General features: G+C 40.8%; 1 protein-coding gene across 18 annotated transcripts in view; it reads left to right on the top strand.

Annotated features, from left to right (window-relative positions):
• MBNL1 (muscleblind like splicing regulator 1) overlaps positions 1–24,927 on the top strand; it is a 198,896-nt gene that overhangs the window by 151,880 nt on the left and 22,089 nt on the right. For 12 of the 18 annotated variants that reach the window (XM_075003923.1, XM_075003937.1, XM_075003922.1 and 9 more), the window contains 5 exons: positions 686–856; positions 2,174–2,266; positions 13,575–13,775; positions 22,646–22,903; positions 24,122–24,175. In XM_075003923.1, the coding sequence (XP_074860024.1) occupies positions 686–856; positions 2,174–2,266; positions 13,575–13,775; positions 22,646–22,903; positions 24,122–24,175 (777 nt within the window). The remainder of the gene's footprint in view (positions 1–685; positions 857–2,173; positions 2,267–13,574; positions 13,776–22,645; positions 22,904–24,121; positions 24,176–24,927) is intronic. The other 6 variants (XM_075003927.1, XM_075003930.1, XM_075003925.1 and 3 more) reach the window with 3 other exon arrangements.

Genomic DNA, 24,927 nt, shown 5'->3' on the forward strand with positions numbered 1-24,927 from the left:
TCTTTTATTGTCATGCAAACAGAGATGTATCTTTAGCTTGTTCAGGATAGTATTTTTTCTTTCTTGGGCTCACTTCTAAATTTGGACTGCTTTCCAGTAGTTGGATGTTCAGCTGTATTACCTGCTAATGTGGAGGCAAGCCTGTGGGTTACATTAGTGCTTTGGCGTGTGTCTTTTTTAATTAAAAAGATTTTTTTTTTAACCAGAGAAAACAGTTGCCATTCCTTTGAAAAGAAAATGTATTTTGCTCTCATTTGGCAACAGTAATTCTCTGTGGACATATGGGGGATGGCTCAGTGGTTTAGGCATTGGTTTGCTAAACCCAGGGTTATGAGCTCAGTCCTCAAGGAGGCCATTTACGGGTCTGGGCAAATAGATTTAAAAAAAAAAATCCATCTGGGTTGGTGCTTGGTCCTGCCAAGAGGGCAGGGGACTGGACTTGATGACCTCCTGAGGTCCCTTCCAGTTCTACAAGAAGTATTTTTTTTTAAGTTTGGTGATGCTATTTTCATGCTCTCATCCTTTATTTGTTGTCATGCTTATAAATATTTGGTAATCCATAGACTGTAGCTTTGTTACCCCAACACTTTAAATCTTTGTTTTTGCTTGTTTGTAAGTGACATAATTGAGGCAGATATTCACGTGGCTGTTTAACATCAAATATGCTCATTTCTCCTATGTTTAGGGTCGATGCTCAAGGGAGAACTGCAAATATCTTCACCCTCCCCCACACTTAAAAACACAGTTGGAGATAAATGGACGCAATAACCTGATTCAACAGAAGAACATGGCCATGCTGGCCCAGCAAATGCAGCTAGCCAATGCCATGATGCCTGGTGCCCCTTTACAGCCTGTGGTAAGCATGTTTTCAACTCTTTTGTATCCAGAAAACACCATAGTGAAGTGAGGTGGATAATTTTAAAACAGGCTAGTACAAACAGACTAAGACTAATATAAGATAGCCATTGTCAGATATCTAGTAAGATGCCAGTAAAATTTGGCATCAGTGAAATGCCTTTTCTGTCACCACTTACAGTGGTTTCTTTTAACTTGTATGAACTGTGCTTGGAATAATGTTATTTCTTGTTTTGTTAATTTAATAGTATGAATTTAATTGGAAAATTGCACAGATCACAGGCAATAAGAGATTTAAAATGATTACATTTTCACAGCACACCGTTAGATGAAGTTCAAAGCTGGCAGTTAGACAGGGATGTTTAATGTAAATTTAACGTGTAAGGTCAACATATCAGGCTTGTCAGGCAGAAGGTTCAGTAAATTAATGCTATTTTTTTTTAAAAAAAAGGGGGATAATAAGGAGAACCTATCAGAAATCTACTTGCTGGTTGCAGCATGACCTAATCATTAATACATATTGCCTGTCCTTTTCTGGTACCCCTGTTTAATATGCACATGGCAATGTATCGTGTAAGCTGGTCTCCAAGGGGATGAGTTAGTTTATATTGCTACAAAGAGCCACAGCCATGTTGTATATAAATATGGCTGTCATCAGCCAAATACATATACAGGCAGTTGGGTGTTGAACACAGTGCAGGACACATCATGGATATAATTCCACGGAAGTCAGTCAAGTTAAACTGAGGATAGATTTGTCCCACAATACTTCAGACCCAAGTACTGGCTCTGGTTACTGGAGGGCACCAATAAATATATGAACAAGACTGATGAGTTCTGTGGAAAGAAAGTACGCAAGACAGCCCACTGCATAGTTGCAGGAGTTCTTTTATTTCATACACAGAGATGAAGGGAAGTAAAATGATAATCTATGAGAAGTGAGTAGATGGAAAATCCTACATCTGCATTAAGACTTTTCCCTGTTTCCTAAACATCCTGTCTTGATTGTGGGTAACTTGGTGTAGTAGAATTCACCCTTGAATACCCTCCTTTCGCCTGCTTACTTAGAAGACTGCATTAATGTATCTTTTTAACACGGCTTCTCTTTTTAGTGTATTTTGTACTTAAAAATAACATAGTAATCATTTAAAATTATTAAAGGTAAAAGCAGGGAGATTGCACAAATCAGAGCAGTAGCAAGATCTATCACGGTTGTGCAAAACAGTTGCAAGGTTCCATGTTTGTGGGGTCTAAAATATCAGTAATTATTAAACATATTTTAATTAGTTAACTCAATACAATTATTATTTTCTCATAGAACTATATGCCTCAGTCATTCCAAAAAAGAGGGGGGGAGGGATCTCCATTTTACATCGACATTGATACCAATTATCAATACCATACATTCAAGGTGAGAAAATATTACATTTTAATTTTTGCTGTGTTGTGATAGGCTTTTCTTTATAAATTAAAATTAATACTAGTTTAAAGCAAGGAAGTTAAGTAGACCAACAACAGTATACTAACTCAAGAATTTTAAGGCATCATACTAACAGTGATGAAGATGACAGTGTTATTAAGGCATAACCCAGACTGCACCATGGGTCAACCAAAGGCTTCAACCTGTGAATTGATGTCCCCTAACTTTTTCCTGAATTCTGCCCTGAAATAATCCCATTCTTTGCACCAGTCAAATAGCTCAAGTGAAAAGTCGGGTGGTATCTTCAAAATGACCCCAGACTGTTCTCTAAATTTTGTCATCCCAGGTTTTTGAACATCCAAAACTATAAATATATACATGCCAACAGTCTGTTTGCCCAAGTAGTCTTTTAAAATCTGATTTGGGTGTAAGGTTATGCCAGTTGCGCTAACCAATACAAATTTTGTACCATGCAAGAACTTGGCTGTCGAAATACAGGAAGGTGCTCTGGAAAAATATCCATAACACATCCTTTATTTGTATAATGCTGTATAACGAAATACAGCTTCCACTTTGCTTTGCACATACTAATATGTAGATGATAGAACTATGCGCCAATAACTTTTCTATTTTGATATAATATGAGAACAGTGATTTTCTGCAAGATAAACAAAAGTAATTAACATTTACTTAATAGTAAAATTGGTAGGACAATCTCTGCCTTTTCGTACATCCCTGCAGTCCCAAACAGAGAGCAGAATTTGGGTCAATATATTTTAAAACATAGCACAAAGGCTTCTGATTGTGTTCCAGAAGACTCCGTATTTTAGGGGATAAAACTTTTGCATGTGCAATTTTTGTACATATGTAATTACTTGAGTGCAAAAACAACAGAATTTATTTTTTCAAAAGGCACGTACATTCAGCATGTGCATCTACAGTAAGGGGTTTTGAGGTACCACTGATCTTGTCTATAAATGGATGCAACTCAAATAATCTGGCCCTAAAATTGTTTCTTGTGCATAATTGAAACAAATGTGATTACAGGGTACTATAGGAAAAATATATAGGATCCCATTTGATATTGGCTCTTGTTTCCTTGTGTTCTGTTTACTAAAACTCAGTAACATTTGATTTAACAAAACTGAAATGAACTAGCTTAGTGAAAAAATCTGAAGTGAGCATGTAAAATGATAGGATCAGTTCAAAAAATGTATTGCTGTTTGACAAACGTTCTAAAATTATTTTTTATGCCAGTAATGCCTGTGAATACTGTAACTGGAAGATTGCAGTTTATTTACTTCATTATTTTTGTCAGCCTTTATATGTAGCCTCTTTCTTCCAATATATTAGTTTCCTCCCAAGGTAAAGAGATTTAAATCAAGGTAATTTAAATAATTATTTATATTGCATACTTTTAAAAAATCACTTATTAGAATAGGGATGAGGCTTTATCAAACTAGTTTGAAGATTTGTGCTCTTTCAAATTCAGATTAACATTTATAACAAACTAAATAATAAATAGTGGGACTACTGCTAGTAAGGTAATTTACTGGAATTTTAGAAACTGAGATAGGCATAATATTGAAAATTAATTGATTTTGTAAACATTTAGGAAAGCATATAACTTTATTCTGATCAACTTCACGTGCTCAAGGTTAAATTTGTACGTAAATATTTACAGAATCAGGAGATAAAATTATAGTTTAAAAAAAAACTTTTCTGTAAGTGCCATAAAACCTTTGTCACTTAAAAAACAAAACTGCTACAGTGTTATCAGTGAAAAGTTATTTAGGTTTTCTGTACACAGACAGTTACTGTCAACTTTACGTGTACACAGGCCAGCATTTTCAAAATAGCAAACTTAAATTGGACTCATAGGCCATGTCTACACTAGCCCCAAACTTCAAAATGGCCACGCAAATGGCCATTTTGAAGTTTACTAATGAAGCACTGAAATGCATATTCAGTGCTTCATTAGCATGCGGGCGGCTGCGGCACTTCGAAATTGACGCGCCTTGCTGCTGCGCGGCTCGTCCCGACTGGGCTCCTTTTCGAAAGGACCCTGCCTACTTCCAAGTGCCCTTATTCCCATCAGCTCATAGGAATAAGGGGACTTCGAAGTAGGTGGGGTCCTTTTGAAAAGGAGCCCCATCGGGACGAGCCGCGTGGCGGCGAGGCGCGTCAATTTTGAAGTGCCACGGCCGCCCGCATGCTAATGAAGCGCTGAATATGCATTTCAGCGCTTCATTAGTAAACTTCGAAATGGCCATTTGTGTGGCCATTTCGAAGTTTGGGGCTAGTGTAGACGTAGCCATAAACTCACTTTTAGGCAATTAAGTAAGTGTGGATTTTCAAAACACCTCGGTGACATAGGACCACAAGTTTCATTGACTTCAAACTAAAAACTCTGAAAAAGGAGTATATCTTGGTTGAAGAACTTCAAATTTCTTGACTGGGGGAAGTTCAATACCTTGGAAGGTGGTGCTGGTTACAAATATAGGAAGAACTATTTGCTTATCAGTTTTGTGTTTTCTGTTGTTCTTATAACCAGGACATTAATGCGGCCCTGGATTTGTCTTTTTGAGCACAGATGAATATTTAAGTTTAAGAGATATTTAAATAAAAAGTGGGAAGATGGGTAGAGCTCTGCAAATCCACAAATATCTGCTTTATATCCATGGTCCCCTTTTGCAGCTTGGATGAGGCGACACATTTTGTATCCCTGCAGGGCCTCTGAAGATGGGATCATAATACCACAGAAAAATAGCATGGGGATTTAGAGGCAGATACTAAAGCTGCATTTATGAAATGACTGGATGTGCCTCTTCAATGTACAAAACAAAACTAAAGTACCTGCTCAGCTTAACATACTCTGCCTTAACTCGTGAGCCTTCCAATTCAAACTCTTCTCTCACTTTGCCCTGATTTGCATGATTGGAAACTTTCACTGCCAGACAAACAGAGTGGGGTAGTAAATGGTTTCTGACAGTTCACAATGTTTTCTGGATCTTCACTAAGACAAAATAGAGACATTTTGTTTTTCTGACTGAGACTTTCTCCACACCCTGCAATTGCCAATAACCTGGCAACTCCTAGAGCACTCACTTGGGATGTGCAAGACCTGAGTTCCAATCCCTACTCGAAATCAGGTAAAGCAGGGATTTGAGGTCAGGTTGTCTTTAACGCTGGTGCGTACCTTAATCCCAGGCTGTTAGCTACTCTGGAATGAGTAAAGAGTTCATGTGTTTTTCACATTCTCTTATATATTTTAAACATGAATTTCCATCCTGGATCCAAGAGAGCTTTCTTGATGAAAGTTTCAAATCTAGAACATTCCTGAGAACAGTGGAGAATCAGAAAGAACTCATGTCCGCAAACCACACAGATCTATATTAATACTTCTTTTAGCCTTCTCAGGGCAGCCTCCTTGCTCTTATCAGGATCGCTTAAGATTCCCAGATGACTAATTTTGCTTGTGAACCAGGCAGAGCCGCTACTCAATGAGTGCTATCACTTCTGTGCACTAACTTTGCGAAAAGTTTCAGTGGGAGCATGTTTGTGCTGCATATATCCTGATATTGTATGTGGTATTTCTCAGGCACCTGAGGGTCTACTCCTTATACATTGCCAGAAAGTTCTGTCCCTTGATTTGATTGCGCCATATGCTGACAATTACATTCTATAAAACTGCTTGGGAATTTATTCTCAGCTTTGAAGCAGTTTGAAATGTGGCTCTCGGGCCTCTGTTTCATTGAGTTAGCCACAAGGGAAGTCCTCAGGAGAATGGGCCAGCACCATTACTTGCAGAGTCTTGTTAATGAAAGAATTAAGTTAATATTGCAGGCACGGGAAGTAGCTACAGCAAGTTACATTAGAAGGTGCCTTTCTCATAACTTCCTCAGGTTCCTTGTAGATGAAAATTGCCTGTTTAGTTTCAGTGCAGAGATGGTGGGGTATTTTGTTTTCGTGTTGAAGTGAGACAGTTCAGCCGATTTTAGAGTTATCTGGCTTGAGAACATGCTTCATACGTGTTTTGATCAAAACTGACCGTTTTGTATGTGTATATTAGATGTTTTCGAAACTCTTTATTAATATGGCTTAAGGACAAAATCATTAAGGAATATTGTACTAAAGCTTGTAACCAGTGGGGCTGACAGCCACCGTAGGCCAAGGGGCAAAGTGGAAGAGGGACACAGCTCCCCTTCTAAGGGTGGACAACGTGTGGGCATGGTGAGGCTTAGGGCAGTCAGTCTTGGGGCCCCCATCATAATTATTCAGAGCCATGCGCTGACCAGCAACACAGTGCTACTGCTGCGTTTCAAGGGGGCTGGAGCTCTGGCTGCCACCACTGCTACCTTGTCCATGGCAGCAGCTGGAGCTCTGGGTTCTGGGGCAACTGCTCCCTTCCACCACCCTCTCACATCCCTCCCGGTGGCAGTTATGCCCATAACATTCTCAAGCTGAACAGGGTTGGAGGAACCTTGTCATTTGTGGACAGCTGTAGTGCTGCAGTTTGGATTATAAATGACTTTATCATTCCTACACATCCTGGAATTTAGTGGCGTAGGCGAATTCAAGTCAAAGAGTTCTGAGTTTTACTTCTTTATTTTTGCTTTATGATAAAAAAAATAATGAAGTAAGAAGGTTGTTAGAAAAATTAAACATTCACAAGTCATGAAATTCCCAAAGTAATTCATACGATGTTAATGAAGCCTTATTATCTGGTTATACCAGTAAAGTAACAGAAGACACTGGGTATGGTTTAATCAGGTCACAACTTTATTATTAACTATCTGAAGGCACTTGGAAAATAAAAGTGTATAGTGCGGATAACTCCATGACAGGGACATCTCTAGGAGGACAGGGGGCCTGAGGTGTGGGCCCCAGGTCAATCACCCTTGCCACATGCCCTACCTCTGCTTCACCCCTGTTCCACTCCATCCTGTAAGACTTGCCCTGTTCTGCCCCTTCCTGCCTCTCTCTTAGCTGGCTGCGATCTGCTTCACCATGACGTCGGGCAGTGAAGTGCCCTGTGGTGAGAGCACTCTGCTTCCTGCTGCTGTGGTGAAGTGGGGTGCAGCTAGCTGTGGGGAAGGGAAGAGAGCAGGTTGCCAAGTTGCTCTGGCTTCCACTGCCATGGTGAGTTAGAGGGGCATCCCAGTGCTGTACAATGCCAGGCCCTCAGCTCCCACACCCTCTGTCCTTCCTATAGGACAGTTCAGGTGGCTGCCATGGGCCTGGAGCAGCAGATCCAAACTGTCCTATGGCTAGGATAGCTCTGCTTCATGATCATTTCAATAGCTACCCAGGGGGCTTTGATCTGCCCCTCATCATCCCCCTCCCCAATCCATCCTGGTTACTAGACAACCTGCTGCTGGGACCTTTTGAGCCATAACAGAGCAGGGGCCATAGGAGACTAGAATCCCAAAGATTTCTGTGCCTTCAACAAACACCTCCTTTAAAACCCTTACCAAGTCATTTCTTGGATCCCTGTATTCCTTCCCGGCAAAGTGAGAAATCTCTTTCCCTGCTGAGCTTATGCCTGTATACTCACCCCTCCCCCACTTTAGGGATGGTTCAGCATCCTCACAGTGAGCTGATCTCTATCTGCAGCAACCTCCCTGCCCCGATAGGCTACACAACGCCCCCTGCCCCGGCTTGAGTGCAGTGTCGTCTTTGCCCAATTTTGAAACCTGTTGTGGATGCAAATATTTACAGGAAATATTTTGTCCCTGCTATTACCTGTAAGAGCATCTTCTTACAAATAATAGTTCGAGCAGCTATTCAAGTACAGTAAACCCTTGGTTTAACAGACTAATGGGGGAGAGGGGTTGTAGCCAGACAGAGTCTCCCCCTTACAAGCCAGCTTGCTCGCTGCCCCCCCCCCACCGAGGATCACACAGGGCACGGAAATGGCTGCTGACGGCACAGTCTTTGGTGCCCTCATTGAGGCCCAGATATGCTGGCTTATCGTGACCCTGAGAAGCAGAAAGTACAGCTAGAAGGCTAACAGGCCAGACTGTCAGCATGAGAGGGGGGGGACCCTCAGAAATCACCCCAGCTGGCATTGATCGATATGATGCACACACACACAACCATCCCAGAAGGGGACGTGCCCCGCCCACACAGAAAGAATGTCCTGTACTCCTAAATTGCTTATCTCCTGTCTTACAAGTGCAAATTAAGTAAGAAATGCCCTTGTAACAAACTGGCGTCACAAAGACAGACCAGTATGATCTGGCACCATAGATAAGAAAGAGAATACGTAACCCAAAAGGGGTATAAAAGGTGGGTCCAGCAGAACTCTAACTTTGAGTGCATTCCACCAACTACCTGCTGGTCGGGTCAGGTGATTGCCTCCCGAGGTCCACAGCTGGGGACGCCCAACCTCGTATTCGTCTTTCCGCGGAATTGAGTGACCAATCCAGCTTGGCTACGCTGGTATCGAGAGACGCAGAGAGGGTAAGATACACCCATGCTAGGTCTCTGACTTTTTTTGTGCACAGCTAAAGAATTAGAGCTCTGTAACTAGTATCAAGATATCATTGTGTTAGATGGTAACAGATATCTTTGTATTGGATTGTAACGTAACTTGTTAACACCTGTACTTTGCTAGCATATAAGAAGTAAACAATAGCCTTTTGTAACCGCATGCTTATAACTGTAGCTTAAATAAACTTGTAACTAGTTAAGAGCCAAGCTTAACTATTTTGTTAACCCTTTTGTTACTGCAACACAGCCGGCACAACAAAAGAACTTTAACCGTTTGGTTACTACAGCCTGGCTGTGGGTGAGAGTGCTAGGAGCTGCCTCCTCTAACAGTAAAAAACTGGGTTGCTTAGGACCCAGGGGAGTACTTCACTGCACATTACCTGGCCACCGGTTAACAGGGGTGTTCATTAAACTTGGACTCCGTTAAATCAGAGGGCTTACAGAGAGCTGCTGCTCCAGGCCTTGTCCTCCCTGCCCAAAAAAATGGCCTCTACTCATCTGCAGCTGGAGGAGCCATACCCTAGTGTTGCGCAGCTGGAGGGGGTCCCACACTGCAACACACAGCTGGAAGGGCCCCATGCCATGCAGCGGGAGTTACCACCCAGGCTGTGCAGCTGGAGCTGCCAGACCCTGTTGCCTACCTAGAGGAGCTGTCACCTCCACCAGAGCCGCCACAAGCTTGTCCCACCAGGGGTGGGGATGTGTACAAGGGCCACCTGCCCACATACATGCCCCACCCCTGGTGGGAGGAGCATGTCACAGCTTGGGCCAAGGCGGCAGTCCAAGCAGCAGTGGCAGCTCAGGTAAGTCCCTTACTTCTTTAATTTTTTTTTTTTGAGGTGGGAAGGTGAGTTTTAGGATTTTACGGGCCCCAATTAAGTAGGCTTTGGAAACAGTGGGAGTCTGGCAGACGTCCATTGTTCCCAAAGTCTGCTAAATCAGGGTCCGTAAGATCGAGGGTTTACTGTAGCTTGAATATCTGGCTACTTGACATATAAGCACAATCAGGTGTTAAGATATTTGGGCAAAATTTTAGCAATTGTTGTTTGCCTCACAAAGTTAGATGCACAGAGTGAGAGGCCCAGTTCTGCTTGAAAATGGTTTATTTTCCCTGTTTACTGTAAGCCTTAATGTATTTATTAAAAACAACAAGAAGTCCTGTGGTGCTTTATAGACTAACAGATTTTTTGGAGCATAAGCTTCTTGGGCAAAGACCCGGTTCATCAGATGCATCAGATGTATTTATTGTTTGTTTTCAATGTATGAGAGAAGGTTTATGGGATGAGTAATGAGACTAATTTATTATTGTGTGTGGAGCTGGCTGAAAATTTTTTGCCAACCTGCTTTTTCACTGAAAAAATGCTATTTTTATCACACTTAAACATTTTGGAAAATATTATTTATTTTGATAAAATTCCTATAGAATATAATTTCAAAATTAAAAGAAACTTTTTCATTTTAGATTTTTAAAATTCTATTTTAATATTTCACTTTTATCTAATATTTATGATTTTTCATTAATTTACAACCAGTGTGTAGTACTCTGTCAAAATGTCAAACAGTTGCAGGGCAACACAAACAACACACTCTGAAGAACAAGCACTGGGTAAGCTCAAAAGTTTGCAAAACTGGCCCCCTTCTGGCTAGTATTCTGGGACCAACATAGCTACAACAATGGCACATCATCTTAACCTAGTGGCTTTCCCAAAGACACACAATGCATCAGTAGCAGAGATTGGAATAAAATATTGAATGCCCAATTCCTGTTACGTTACTCTGACAAACTGTGTAACCTCTTCATCCGCAAACCTCTCTTTTGGCTTATCCCAGCTTGCAGTAAATCTTTGCATAAAGAATTTGATGAGATGTTCTCTGCAGAAGAACCTGAAGCTTTATGGGAATGCAAGGAGATTCTTTGACTTTCTTTGGGGCCTTTAAAAATATTTTGCCTTTACCTTTCACTCTCTTTCCTCTATTTGTTTAAATATAGAATGCCAATCAGTATTTTATTGCCATTGTTTTGGCACAGTTGCAAAATGTTAACTTTCTCAAAGAAGTTTTCATTTGTATATTTTTAAGTTGTTTCTGTATCACACTGTCAGATACTGTGTATGTTGAATGTAATCAGAAACAATTAGTGCCAGCTTTTGTTGAATATATATCCTGTATTAACTACACATACAAATATTGTGGTAGAACGAAAAGAATAAACTGATATTTATGCAACCTCAAGAAAATAGGTAAAAGTACAGGTTGAATCACTCTAGTCTGGCATTCTCTCATCCAGCAATATCCAGAATCTGGCATGATTTTAGTTGGCCAGATAACCACCTATCGTGTGTGGTCAAGTTTCCCATGGTCCCATAAAGTTTGTTTACAGCTGCTAGTCCTGGCTGTCAGGACTGTTACTTAGCTCTAATTTACCCCTAAATGTCTTCTTAGGGCCTAGTAAGAATGGAAGTGTTGGTGATGCTGCTAGACAATACCAACCTCCCATGGTCTGGCAAATTCACTTGTTTAGCATCAGTTAGGTCCCAAGAGGGCCAGACTAGAGAGTTTCAATCTGTAATACAAACCGATTCTTTGGAGAAATCTTTAGAGAAAATTAGATGTAAGGCAGCCTTTAGGGTAGAAAATGTCAATGGACAAATATCTCTTGGCATGATCATTTATATGTATAATATATTGTGCATGTGCAGTTTTTAGATGCAACAAAAATGCACTCAATTTATCTAGGTACCAAAGGTAGCTTCATACCATCTTCTTCCCCACTTCATCATGATGCTAGCTAGAGATAATTTGGCCTGGGTGTAACTGGGAGCAGTCTCACAGGTGCTGTGAGCTATACCTACTCTTAAAGGTTCTCTGAGGCCCCTGCACTGTCTGAGAATTGTCCTCGTCTTAATATATAGAGCTGGCTTTATGCACGATCTGGGAATTTCCCAATGTAGGGGGTATGCTGTGCTGCCTGCTTATTGCAGCTTTAAGTCACCTTTGTCCGACAAAAGTGCAGAGGAACCTGAGGCTGGGCCAGTGTAATTAATTATTAATCTGGTACAACACATGTATGCAGTACTTTGCAAAATATCTATAACACAAAGTTCAGAATGTTTTGAGGCTGCTTTTGTAAAATCTGCTACTCTTCTCATTGTAGTGATCCAAACGTACGGTATAGTCCTTATTCTCTTAATAGAAAATGAATAGAAAAATATTATTTACCCTTTTGTTGGTATATTGAGGGATGCTTCTAGCTATACAGTAAACTCTCATATCCACCATTCTATGATCTGGAACCCCCAAATAACCAGCATTTTAACCATAAGTGAATTTTAATTACATCTTCCATAAGTACAGTATAATGAAAGTAAATGCCAATAAATATTGTATGGCTGCATCTACACTGGCAAGTTCGTTCAAAAAAACGGGCCTTTTCCGAAAGAACCTGCAGAGTGTCTACACACAAAATGCATTCTTTTGGTCTGAAATCGAAAGAAAGCAGCAATTTTTCTGGTTGCCCTCTTCCTCTCCCAGATGTGGAAGAGTGCCTTTTTGTGAAAAAATCTTTCAAAAAATGTGTGCAGACATCCCAGTGGCCCCTTTTTTTCAAAAGAGCAGTCCTCGTGGCACTGGATGGATACAGGTTTGGAGTGCATGTTTTGTATGTGTTTACCAGTTATTCTACTCAGAAATCGAAAGTATGGTCTCTGGGTTGAATTCCACTCTCAGTTATAGTCATTGAATTCAGGGGAGTAGTGGACTTACTTCAATTTTACACGAGTGTGACAGCACAGAATTTGTTCTTATAGTCCTGGTTGAGCTTCTGCACAGTTTTAAGTTCTCCTTGCAAGTTGCAGAAGCCTCTGAAGGCTTCATTCATTGGCTTCAATATCCAGGGTGCTGAGATTGTTTGTTTATTTTTTATTGACTGTCTGGATGGGCAACCTCTTTAGCTTTACCAGAAATAATTTTTGCTGTTATCAGGGGTCCGCTGACCCCTGGGCAAGGTGAGGGAGCTAGGTCCCCACACCCAGCAGGGCGAGGTCATGGATTGAAGCCAGCCCTCAGTGCCACACGAAGCATCCCAGCCCTGAGAGGCACGTGGTGTGGAGCTCTGACAATGATTTAAAGGGCCTGGGAACAAGCTACCACCATGCTGCTGAGAAACTCGGGCCCTTTAGACTCACCAGGCCCTGGGCAGCTGTCCCCTTCCTCCCTCCCATTGGTTGGCCTGTTTGTTATGTTCTGATCTTGGATTTTTTTCATGCTAGTATAACTTCCTCACCTCGTTACCTATTTACTCTAGAATTTGTGTCCATGATGTTTAACAATGCCTGTATGTAAGGGTACTGTCTCTCGCCCACTGAGATCAGTCTCATTTGTGGATGTTTGTGCACACCTCAAGTTCACACATGCACACAAGAGCATCTTAGATCATAGATGCGAGATGCTTCCATAACACAGCCATGTGGGAATGCTGATTTGTGGCCATGCTACTGATAGAGTCAAAGGTCAGTTGTACAACTGCCACAAGTCATATGCATGTCAGATTTGCCCGCTACAGAAAAATGAGTGGAGGCTTAAAATTGAATCCCATCTTAATGGACTTTTTACTAAATGAGTGCATTAAAATTCCATATACATGCCGTGTATTTCTTAGCTAGAATACTTTGTTGAAATGAAAAGCAAAAATATGATACTATTATGAGTAAAATAACAATCAGAAACAGCCACTTTAGAGTATGTGCTAGAAGTTAAGACATTAACTAGTATAAACATTAAAGAGTTGCTTCATTTTTTTTTCCAGCCAATGTTTTCAGTTGCACCAAGTTTAGCCACCAATGCATCAGCAGCCTTTAATCCTTACCTGGGGCCTGTCTCTCCAAGCTTGGTCCCAGCAGAGATCTTACCATCCGCACCGATGCTGGTTGCAGGGAATCCTGGTGTCCCTGTTCCCGCAGCTGCTGCCGCTGCTGCACAGAAATTAATGAGGACAGACAGACTGGAGGTAGGAAGTAATATGTTTTATAACCTGTTACTAATCTTATGCATTAGTCTCCTGAATCTTCGCTGCTGTTCTTGTGAAGGAAACTAACAGCACATGAGTTATAATCCAGACCTGTGATTATGACAAGGGTAGAAGAAGGAGTGAAGAAGCCCAGGGGCTGTGGTGGGGGAAGGGAAAATGAGCACCTTCCAGCCCTGGGCCTCAGTGGATGTCACAGAACATCGTCCTCCGAAAGAGGTCAAATTTGAATTCCTTTGCATGCTCTGATGCAGACAGTTCACATGATGTCTTGATAAAAGCCTCTGAGCAGGATGCAACGTGACCTTCATGCAATCACTTAATAACACATAATGCTTTTCTCGAATAGATGCCACTCAAACCTTTTAAGATTTGCTAAACCAAACATTAGAGTAGCAGGACCCAGGAACTATGTTAATGGATGTGATGATAGGTGTAGATCAGTGGTGCCCAAAAGCAATTTCACAATCACACAGGCCCCTCCCTCCACAGCCAGGCAACAGCCCCCTACTCCCAAAGATTACTCACCAGAGCCGCGCAAGCAAGCAAGTAATATGCCGCCATGCCCATGAGTGAGCCGTGGCTGGAAATGGTGCTGCGGCGCTTGCATACCAGCCGTGTAACAGGCCACTGCCACTGGCCCTGCAGAAGGAGCCACCTCCACTGCTGCTGCCCTGTGCTTGTTCCACAAAGTGGTGGGGCACATGCATGAAGTGTGCTCCATTCATCACACCACGGTTTCCTGTTCACTACGTGTGGTGAATGGGAAGCATATTGGACACCATGGTGTAGATAGTCAGGGCTTGGTGTGGTAATACTTTACAGAATCACAGGGCTGGAAGGGACCTCAGGAGGTCATCTAGTCCAGCCCCCTGCTTCAAGCAGGATCAACCCCTACTAAGTCATCCCAACCAGGACCTTGTCCAGCCAGGACTTAAAAACCTCAGGGGATAGAGAATCCGCCACCTCTCTAGGCAACGCATTCCAATGCTTCACCACCCGCCTGGTGAAGTAGTTTTTCCTAATATCTAACCTAAAGCTCTCCCTCTTCAACTTCAAACCATGACTCCTTGTTCTGCCATCTGACACCCCTGAGAACAGTTTCTCACCCTCCTCTTTAGAGCTCCCTTTCAGGAAGTTGAAGGCTGCTATTAAATCACCTCTAAGTCTCCTCTTCTGTAAACTAAACAAGCCCAAATCCCTCAGCCTATCCTCATAGGTCTTGTGCTCCAGCCCCTTAATCATTTTTGTTGCCCTTCACTGAACCTACTCCAGCAGATCCACATCCTTTTTATACTTGGGGGCCTAAAACTGGACGCAATATTCCAGATGTGGCCTCACCAGTGCCGAATAAAGAGGAATAACTACTTCTCTAGATCTGCTCGAAATGCTCCTCCTAATGCACCCTAGTATGCAGTTAGCCTTCTTGGCTACAAGAGCACACTGTTTACTCATATCCCGCCTTTCATCCACTGTAAGCCTAGGTCCCTTTTCATCGTACTGCTGCTGAGCCAGTCGGTCCCCAGCCTGTAACAATGCTTGGGATTCTTCCGCCCCAGGTGCAGGACTCCACACTTCTCCTTATTGAACTGCGTCAGGTTTCTTTTGGCCCAGTCCTCCAATTTATCCAGGTTCCTCTGGATTCTCTCTCTACCCTCCAACAAATCTACCTCTCCCCCTGGTTTTGTGTCATCCTACTTGGATAAAAGATCTTCAGTTTCTAGCTTATTTCCATTCTGTCCGTATACTGCTAGATTCCCTCAAAAGCCTCCTGTTTATCTTTTGCTACAGCCCTAATACATTTTAGTTCTCTTCAGCTGTTATTCTCCCTTGCCCTGAATTTTTTCTTATCTAAAAATGCCTGACAGCGTTTTCAACACCTTATGATATCTATGGTGTTGTAGCCCCTGAGCCAGCACTGTTCTGCAGACTGTCGAAATATGCTGTAAGGTGGCTTTCCACTTAACTGTTATCATCATAATCTGCAGGCTGGTGTTTACAATCCCAAATCACACAGTCTTAATAATTACATGTTTTAAAATGTTAAAAGTCGATGTTAGGAACATATTTATTTGCTCTGCTGTTCTGTTTAATGCTTTTAGTAGGGTATTCAAACGCAGTGGTCTGTGGGGTGGAAAAGGCACCCAGAAGGGCCGTCATTTTCAATAGATAATGGCTGTAACCCCAATTTCCCGTGCTATGTGGTAACTGTGACAAATGAGAATTTTTTAGTACCAATCTCTATATTATTTTATAGATACAAAATAAATTTGTAACTTCCAATCCTGCAAACCTTTAATCATATGATAGATCTTTAATCACATAGAAAATGCCTTTTAAATTAAAAGAAACTAATATTTAGGTAAAACGGAATTTGGGGAGTAGATCCTCAACTTCTGTAAATCAATTTATGTGAGTTTTGGGTCAGGCCCTTCCATTACAGCATTTGAAAAAAAATGCGAGGGGTAAGATTGCCATTCCAAATATTTTAAAATACAGTAATTCATAATTTGTCTGCCATTTCTGGGACCTACATCCAGAGATCTGTCTCCTTGTATGGAAGTTAATTCCTTTCCCCAAACTCATCTTATGATTGCCAAGTTGCAGCTTAGAAAGTTGCAAGTGAGAAGCGGTGTAGAATGTCATCCGGAGTGTCATCACCCTCTGAACATTTCCCAAGTCTGTGTGAACTATAATAAGAGTTTAGATCACCACAGTTTCCTCTTTTGAAAGGTCACTTCACTTCCCCTTTTGGAGAGTTTTTTAAGGGGGAGAGTTTTCAGAAACCCAGCCTGATCGCTGGTGTAGCAATTTGGGACCTGTGCAATGTCACATTTTCATTACTTCCAAATCAGCAAGCAACGGTTTCTTTTGATTACTCCTACATTTCAGTGAAGGGTCCCAGCATTTCGAAGGGGTCTGAAGCTCTAATTGGCGCTGTTGCTACTTTGGCTGTGGTGGCGTCAAAAAGCTCCAGGCCCCTTTTGATTGCCATGGCAGCACTGCTGTGCACGTTTCTGTGTGTTGGGGAGGCACCCCTCCCACCTTGCCCTGGGGCCAGCAGCAGCTGTTGGCACCGTCAGCAGAGAATGTATTAAAGTCAATGAAAATAGATAAATGAACAATTCAGTGACCTGACATGAATCTCAGAGAAGTGACTGCTACTCTGACAATTATTTTTGGCTCTCCTTCAGAGTGCTGGCTCAGATCTGCTGATCTGTTTGGTAGTGTCATAAGCACGCTGCACTCTTTCCATATTCAGGAAGCTCCAGAAGGCATGGTGCCTTAATGGCACACTGTGACCCAGGCCATATGCTGAAATTTGGAGGTAAGGTCAGGAGATCTTCCTAATGGAACATTTGGTCAGAATGTATTTGTTAAAGTTCTTATGATATTTTTGTTTAAAACATTAGCAAAATGAGGAACTAAATTCCTCTGCAACAGATGATGTTGGCCTCCCAGGACACCTAACAGTACTAACCACAGACTGAACTAAGAGCCATTTTCGAAATGTTAAAAAGCCTCAGAAAGCATCTGTAGGCAATAGTCTTTAAAAATGGCCAAGCAGGTTTGTGCTGAGCTTTGAATGTAAAAAAAAAAAAAAAAAAAAACGGAACAAGTTGCAACTCCCCTGGAAATATAGGCATAGGGACTTAAGAAATTTCTCATTTGGTGTAAGTTCTTTGGTAGAAAACATGAATTGCTTGAGGATTTGTCCTGAATAAGCCTTCACTTTGATCTGCAAAAATTTTCACACCACAGCAGAGGTGTGAGCAGGGCTTCTTTCCTTCTGGTAGCATTCACTTGTGAGGTGACACCACCATATTGATGGTCTGTGTCTAAAGTTATATTGATGTTGATGTTTCAGGGATCCCTCTAGACTAGAGAACCATGGATAGTCACAAGGGTTACTCACATTTCATCACATCCCCTATGTTCAGTAATACAAAAGAGCAGAATCCCATTCTGAAGCAATGGCCATTTGAACCAGAGCTTTATCCTTTGTCCGTGTTCAATTCCTCAAAGATCCCCATTCATTCCTTATCCTTGGAGCTTGCAAGAAACTCCTTTGCCCTTTCTTCAAGTGTACTCTCTGTCTTCCTATGTATGGACTCTTCTTCACCTTTGCTGTCTATTATAACAACAGCATGATGGCTTGCTTCAGCAACACATTTAATTTTTATATGCCCAATTCAGTGGAAGTAAATTCCTTGCCAGCTTTTGCTACAGTGAAATAAGAGTACCTACCAGATTGGGGTACTGGTTGCATCAATTTAACTAAACCATTTTAAAACTTATTTAGTTAAATTTCTACAATTTTCACGTGTTGCCAATCCCCTAGTTCATGCATCAGTATTAAATCACTCCAGAAACACTTTGAGTTACGAGCTTTTGTGTTGTCTGGTTGCATTGGAGCTACTACTGCATTGATCTGAGTGGATTGACGTCTGGAGCTGTATCTACATTCCCAGACTGATTAGACAATTCTGATGTGCCGCAGTTTGTTCTCTGGGATTCAAGCAGCCATCTGTGCAAAGGAGACTGGACATTTGTGTTAGAAGGGGAAATAGGAAGTTGCTAAGAATTCTGCTTTCTCTCCTGTTTTCACTGCTCCTGAAAGCAAACAGTTAGTCTTCTAGTTAAACCAATTTTCTGTACTTCCAGTGGACTTGTTGAGACATTTTAGGCATTTCTTTACTCAGGTGCTTCCCATCTTTGGATATTTTTGTCTTGTTTTGACTATGATTCAGACTATATCTGAATTCACTTAGTGGTTCCTCTAAAATTATATACTGACCTTCCCTTCTCTCGTTTACAAAAGCAGCAGCCATTCTTCTGGAATCCTGATTTATTCTTCTTGTAGAATGTAAAGACACAAGCTTATTTTGGTCTTGCTTCCAAAATATCTAGCTTTTGCATGCAGGCAAATATTTCCTACCTAGCATCTTATTGACTATAAAAATGCTGTGCTGGCTTTTAAATCAGTGATGTCCAAAAGAAATTTAAGGATCACCACGGCCCCCCAGCCCCACTCCTCCCCAGATCCAGGCACCACACCGCCGAGTGAGGTGTCCCCCCCCACCTCCCCCAAACTGCCAGTGACTCACTGGAGGCCCTTCTTCTGGCATAGGCCCCCCACTATGCAAGGTACCCCACTGATGGAGGCCTCCCTGCCAAGCCCAGTGCCCTGCTGCTGCTGGATGTCCCCCCACTTGCCAGAGCTACTGCTGTGTCTGGGCCATGCCAGGGTTTGCACTGCAGGAGGAGCCACGTCTGCCACTGCCACTCCACGCTTGTCTCACCAAGTGGTAGGGCAAGTGCGTGGAGTGAGAGGAAGGCACGGCACATGTGCGGTTCTGACAGGCCACATCGTCACACTGCAGTATCCAGATCACCACATGCGGATAATGGAAAGCATATTGGACACAGCAGTTCTAAATCTTTACATGTCTTACATGTCTTTACAGTTCTAAATCTTTACATGTCCATGAATAAATGTGTTTTATCTTTTTAAGGTATAGAGTGTACCTGAATATTTTCTACAATTCAATATCAGTTGAAATTACATGATTGAGTGGTTCACGGTTTAGCTCTCTGCCCTTGGAATAGTCTAGTTTTTTTAAAAAATGGGATTTAATGTCAGAGCTTGAAAATTATTCATTCCTTTTCAATTTTAGAAATATATTTTCCTAAGTGATGTACTGCCTGTTATGTTAACAAACCATGGTCCAGGGAGATGAAATTAAGGATGTTGAATAACTAAAAGCTTTTATTCCTTTGAACATTCATAAAAGGAAATTAAAACTATTTGCTTTTAAGACCAATGCAGAACACAGCTGTACTCTGTGCAATCCATAGGAGTCCTTGAATCAGTGTGAATGTCCTTGAAATAAGGAGATCATTGTTCCTACTGAAAGAATCAACTTATGAAATGTTTAGAGATTGTGTTTGGTTCAGCTAAACATGCAGAAGTTTGGGTGTTTAGCTAGATTTAACCATAACAATCAATCTGAAAATCAGGGTGGAGATTTCATGAGATTAAATTTTCCCAGGAGACTTCCAATATATCGTGTATTTAGCTGAAAATACCTTACGTAGAAGCCTGCATCTCTCTGTGTTTCTGCTTTTGGTCCTGGCAGACATCCAGAAATAGAAAACAATGGCTACGTCTACACTAGCCCCTTTTTTTCAAAAGGAGCATGGTAACGAGTGAGATCAGAAGATGCTAATGAGGCACTGCTATGAATATGCAGTGCCTCATTAGCATAATAGTGGCCACAGCAGTTCAAAAGTGCCGCTTTTGAATTGCACACCGCCTGTGTAGACAGTGTTCTTTTGAAAGGACCCTCCAGTCTTCGAAAGCCCCTTATTTCTAAAACCAAATAGGAATGAGGGGCTTTCGAAGTCCAGAGGGTCCTTTCTAAAGGACCCCATCTACATGGGTGGGGTGCGATTCAAAAGCAGCACTTTTGAATTGTCGTGGTTGCCATTATGCTAATGAGGTGATGCATATTCATGGTAGCACCTCATTAGCATCTTCTGACCTTGCTCATTACCATGCCCCTTTCAAAAAGAAGGGCTAGTGTAGATGTAGCCAACAAGGAATAGGAAAGGGAAAATTAAGGAAAGAGTTGACTGAATTTCTCTTGATTTCAAAAAAGTTTGTTTTGTTTGAGTGAGGCACATTTTAAATTTTATGCAATAAGTGAAGAACTGGCTGAATTGATGCATTGGACTTTTGAGATACTGTTTCTTATCAGAAGAGAGGGAGAGAGAGAGAGAATTTTCTCATGGTATAGTGTTTTATATTGCCAGAAAAATTTAAATCTGGTACAGTTGTGGATTTTAAAGGTATCTGTCCCTGGGAGATTCAGCATAGCTTTCACAGAACAAAAAATGATTTTTTTATATGTAAAATGTGTTGTTGGTTGGGAGAGTCGCTATGCAGTGTGAAGAGGAAAACAAAGGATTACACTTGGGCCTGATAGTGTCACTTTTAAAGAATAACTGCCTAAATGTGAACCTAAAGATAGAGAGAGTCTCATTTGTGGCCTTGAATATGGAAATACGCAAGATGCACTGATGGCAAGTCTGCCACCAAATGGAGGACTTCCCAGATACATCTGCAACAATGGCCACAGTGTATGCTCTGTGCCAGCCAACTCACAATCTTGCTACTGTTGCCTTCTGATAAAGCCACTTGCTCAGTTTATTGAGCTGTAGGGAAAAGTCTTAGGCTATGTCTGTACTCGGGAAATAAGATGATTTCAGATATGCAATTCTAGTTACAACATTTGTGTAGCTAGAATCAGTGTATCAGAATCAACTTATTTCCCTAGTGAAGATGATGCTCTATACTCTCACGTCGACCTCCCTCATTCCATGTGATAGTGTGGATTATAGAAGTCAACTGTTGACCCCAGAGAGATGGATTTTGCCATGTCTTCACCAGATGCGCAAACCAAACTCTGGAAGATCGACCCTGATGGTGTTGATTTTCCACTTTGGGAGGACACAGGGTTAAAGTGTAGATGGAGGGCTAGTGTGGATGACAACCATAGAATGCTATTTGGGTTGTTGTAAGCATCAGAACCAGTTGAGGAAATGTAATGGTTCAAATGTAGCACCCACCTTTTAAAGAAGATTCTTCCTATTATACTAGTTTTGTTCCATGTTTACCTGCTTATTAGCCTTTGCACTTTCTAGAGGTTTATGGAAGATAGTATGTAAAACTCATTGCTGTGATTATTATTGGGCATGTTTTGAAAAGAAATTACCGCAAAACTGAAATTTGAATCTAGTTCCTTTAAGTTTAGGATTTGCCAAGTCTGTGAGAAATAAACCCACATTTTTCATGTAAAAAATAAGAGGAGGTTACCACTTAGAGAAGTTACTCTTCTGTTAGTGCCAGATTGTACATCCAATGGGGCATGTTTGTAGTTTCTTGCATCCATTGAAAGTTTTTTGTAATTGGAACTACTCTTTAGGTTGGTGGTTCTGATGGGCCAAAAGAAATATCTAGATTTCTGATTCTATACGCTTTTGGTTTTGACTATGCAAAATAATCACGTCAGCAAGATCTCTGACTGTCTCTGCTCCACCTGTATGGGTTTTTTTTTTCCGCTAATGGGTATCTATCCACCTTTAATCCCACCTGGGTTGAAAGAGGGATGAGGAGGCTAGCTGAAAACTTAGAACTGCCATGAGGAAGGTTCAGAAGAAAACATACTGTAGGTCATTGTGTGTTTTGAGTTGCCCTCTTGTGGTAAAAATATGGAATATCTGATTAACTTCATTAAGTAATGTATTTCTGTTGATACCTTTATCATTCATATGTATTTATATAGAGCTAATAGCATGTATTGCCGTAGAGCCAAAACTATAGTTTATGGAATTATTCTCAAAGGATTAGGATTGCTATTTTGACAATAATTGTACATATTTAGTTTAATAAAATAATCCTTAGCAGTTCAATTTAGAAATATGTGTTACAATGACGGGCTATTGTTGAAGTTATCATTATTGGCTTATTGTTGCAGTTATGATTCAAGATTAACAGCGCAAAGACTTTTTTTTCAAAATCATAATTGGACCAAATGTAGCCAACAGTAGAATCAATCTGGACTCTCTGAGCTTGATTCACCTTCCTCTTTTATACCACATTGTAAAGTGAGTTCAAGATGCCAAACTTAAGGGTCTTTTTCCGGTACAAGAGTTTTTGTGTGTTTTTTTGAAAGAGTTCCCTGATAATGCTGATTGTTTTTATACCTTTTCTGTGATTACTTTTCTGAGTCCACAGTGTCATATAGTATCCATGCACATTATCTGGTTTTCATTTAACTATGTTGCAGGTATGTCGAGAGTATCAGCGTGGCAATTGTAACCGAGGAGAAAATGATTGCCGGTTTGCTCATCCTGCTGACAGTGCAATGATTGATACCAATGACAACACAGTGACTGTCTGCATGGATTACATAAAAGGGAGGTGCTCGCGGGAAAAGTGCAAATATTTTCATCCTCCTGCACATCTGCAAGCCAAGATCAAGGCTGCCCAGTACCAGGTCAACCAAGCTGCAGCTGCCCAAGCAGCAGCCACTGCAGCTGCCATGGTGAGTGCTGAAAACACCTTCCAGCTATAAGATTGAAGATAGAACATGATTAATATATTAACTATTCTGGCTGAAGATATGTTTGTTCAGGTATCCCAGTCACTTCACAGCGTAATGAACTTTTACAGCATGTGATGCCTGATCTACTCTTAAATAGTTTCAGACTTAAAATATGTTTAATAATTTTTGGCAGTTGACACACATGGGGGTGGGGGATGAATGTGCACATATGTTTACATATATGCGTCTGCTTGTACATAGACGCAACCTATGTGTCTATCTATTTATGTAGGGGGATAGTGTATATGTGTTGCTGTAAATCTGCATTTGTTAGGATCGTTGTTTCTATCCATCTAAATTACCTTGACTGATACTCCTGTTTCTATATTAAATTTCATTTTCCTCTTCTTTAATCTGCCTTTGTGGGGTGGGTTGTACCACCAGGAATAAGCTTAAAGGTGACTTAATTTAAAAACATGTGATCTGAAACTATTTAAAAGTAGATTTTCAAGCAAATAGACTGCGGCATTATTTAAGGGAGTTTTGATCATATTTTGTTTATCTTAAATATTATATTCTGATGAATAATTGCACAACTAGGGATGTCTAAATATGGCAGTTACATGGAGTAGGAAATCAACAGTACATTTGAAAGTTTTAGAAATTAGTACAAACAAGCTGTTTGATAAATATGTTCTTAAGGTAAATTTTCAATGTGATCTAAAACTGATTTAAATGGGTTCAGTCTTTGTTCTTTGCTTAGCTGTTAATGTTGTTCTATATATTTACACAACAACATGATTTGACCATTAAGTACTACTTCATGTAAAACAGGATTTGAGATCCATAGCAAAGTACAATAAACATGAGAGAGGTGTTTTTTCCATGTTTGTTTATGGATACTTGAGCAAAAATACAGAAGGCAGACTCTCTTTTTCTCTCCTTCTTTCACTCTTTTCTGTTAGATTATCTTGTTTGTAATTAACTACATAGAGGTTGTAACCTCACAATAACAACTCAGTAGTGCCTTTATTGTGCATGCTTAGTCTTGTTATTCGTTGTATATGGCATTCCGATGATTTGTTTTTTATTTGTTTTTTCTCACCTACCCAAAAATGCACTGCTGCCCCCATGATGCACCTCTGCTTGCTGTTTATGTTAATGCGCTTGAACCCCACTGGCCCATTGCCATCATGTGCTCGCTGCCTGCTAATTAAGACTCAGTCGGCTGTCAAATCACTGAAGCGACCCCTCGAGGCAACCTTTGACCTGGTACTATGACCTTTCACCTTTTAGCTTGGCATGTAGCTTTATTGTAGATACAAGTTTTTTATTCTTTTGTAAACTGTTGAAATACAATGGAAAACTGAGTGTGGTTTCCTGTTCCAATTAGTGGGAAAGGACACTATATACACATAAATGTATATGCCGAACAAATGTTCCCAAAGCGCAGCAGCCCACATTCAGTTTAACCACCCTTTAGAATGTTGTAAATGAAGAACTGGAGGACATTAAAATTGTATTTATTATTGTGTATTTGTGTATCTGTTTGCTTGGCATGGCTTAGTGATATTCTTATGTAGATTTAACATTTGTAATGCAATGTGAAAATACCAGCATGCTTTGGTACATTTTTGCACGTCTAGTTAGAATTTGGGAACTGTGGGTATGATTTTAATATCTCACCTGTTTCATTCACTCTATAAGATTACTATTAACATTGCTTTTATTTGTCAATCCTCATGGAGCTAGCAGTGCAGCTTTTTTCCCCAATATTATTGCTTCTTACTGAAAATCTGAAGCTTTCTATAATATTTTAGTACATTATTATAACATAGAGCTCCAGTATAGTTATTTATATTAGTTTATTGTCAGACTAAAGTAATGCTTCCTTTTAAAGCCATTACCTTGCCTTTTTACTTGGTAGTTAAGTCTGTTCTTGTGCTTGCTTGCTCATGGATAAACACAATGCTGCCTGAATCTTTTTTTGCCCTCTACTGATTTTTTCTTCTTCTTTTTTTTTT

This window comes from Carettochelys insculpta, chromosome 10 (genome assembly GCF_033958435.1).
Source record: "Carettochelys insculpta isolate YL-2023 chromosome 10, ASM3395843v1, whole genome shotgun sequence".
Classification (NCBI taxonomy): domain Eukaryota; kingdom Metazoa; phylum Chordata; order Testudines; family Carettochelyidae; genus Carettochelys; species Carettochelys insculpta.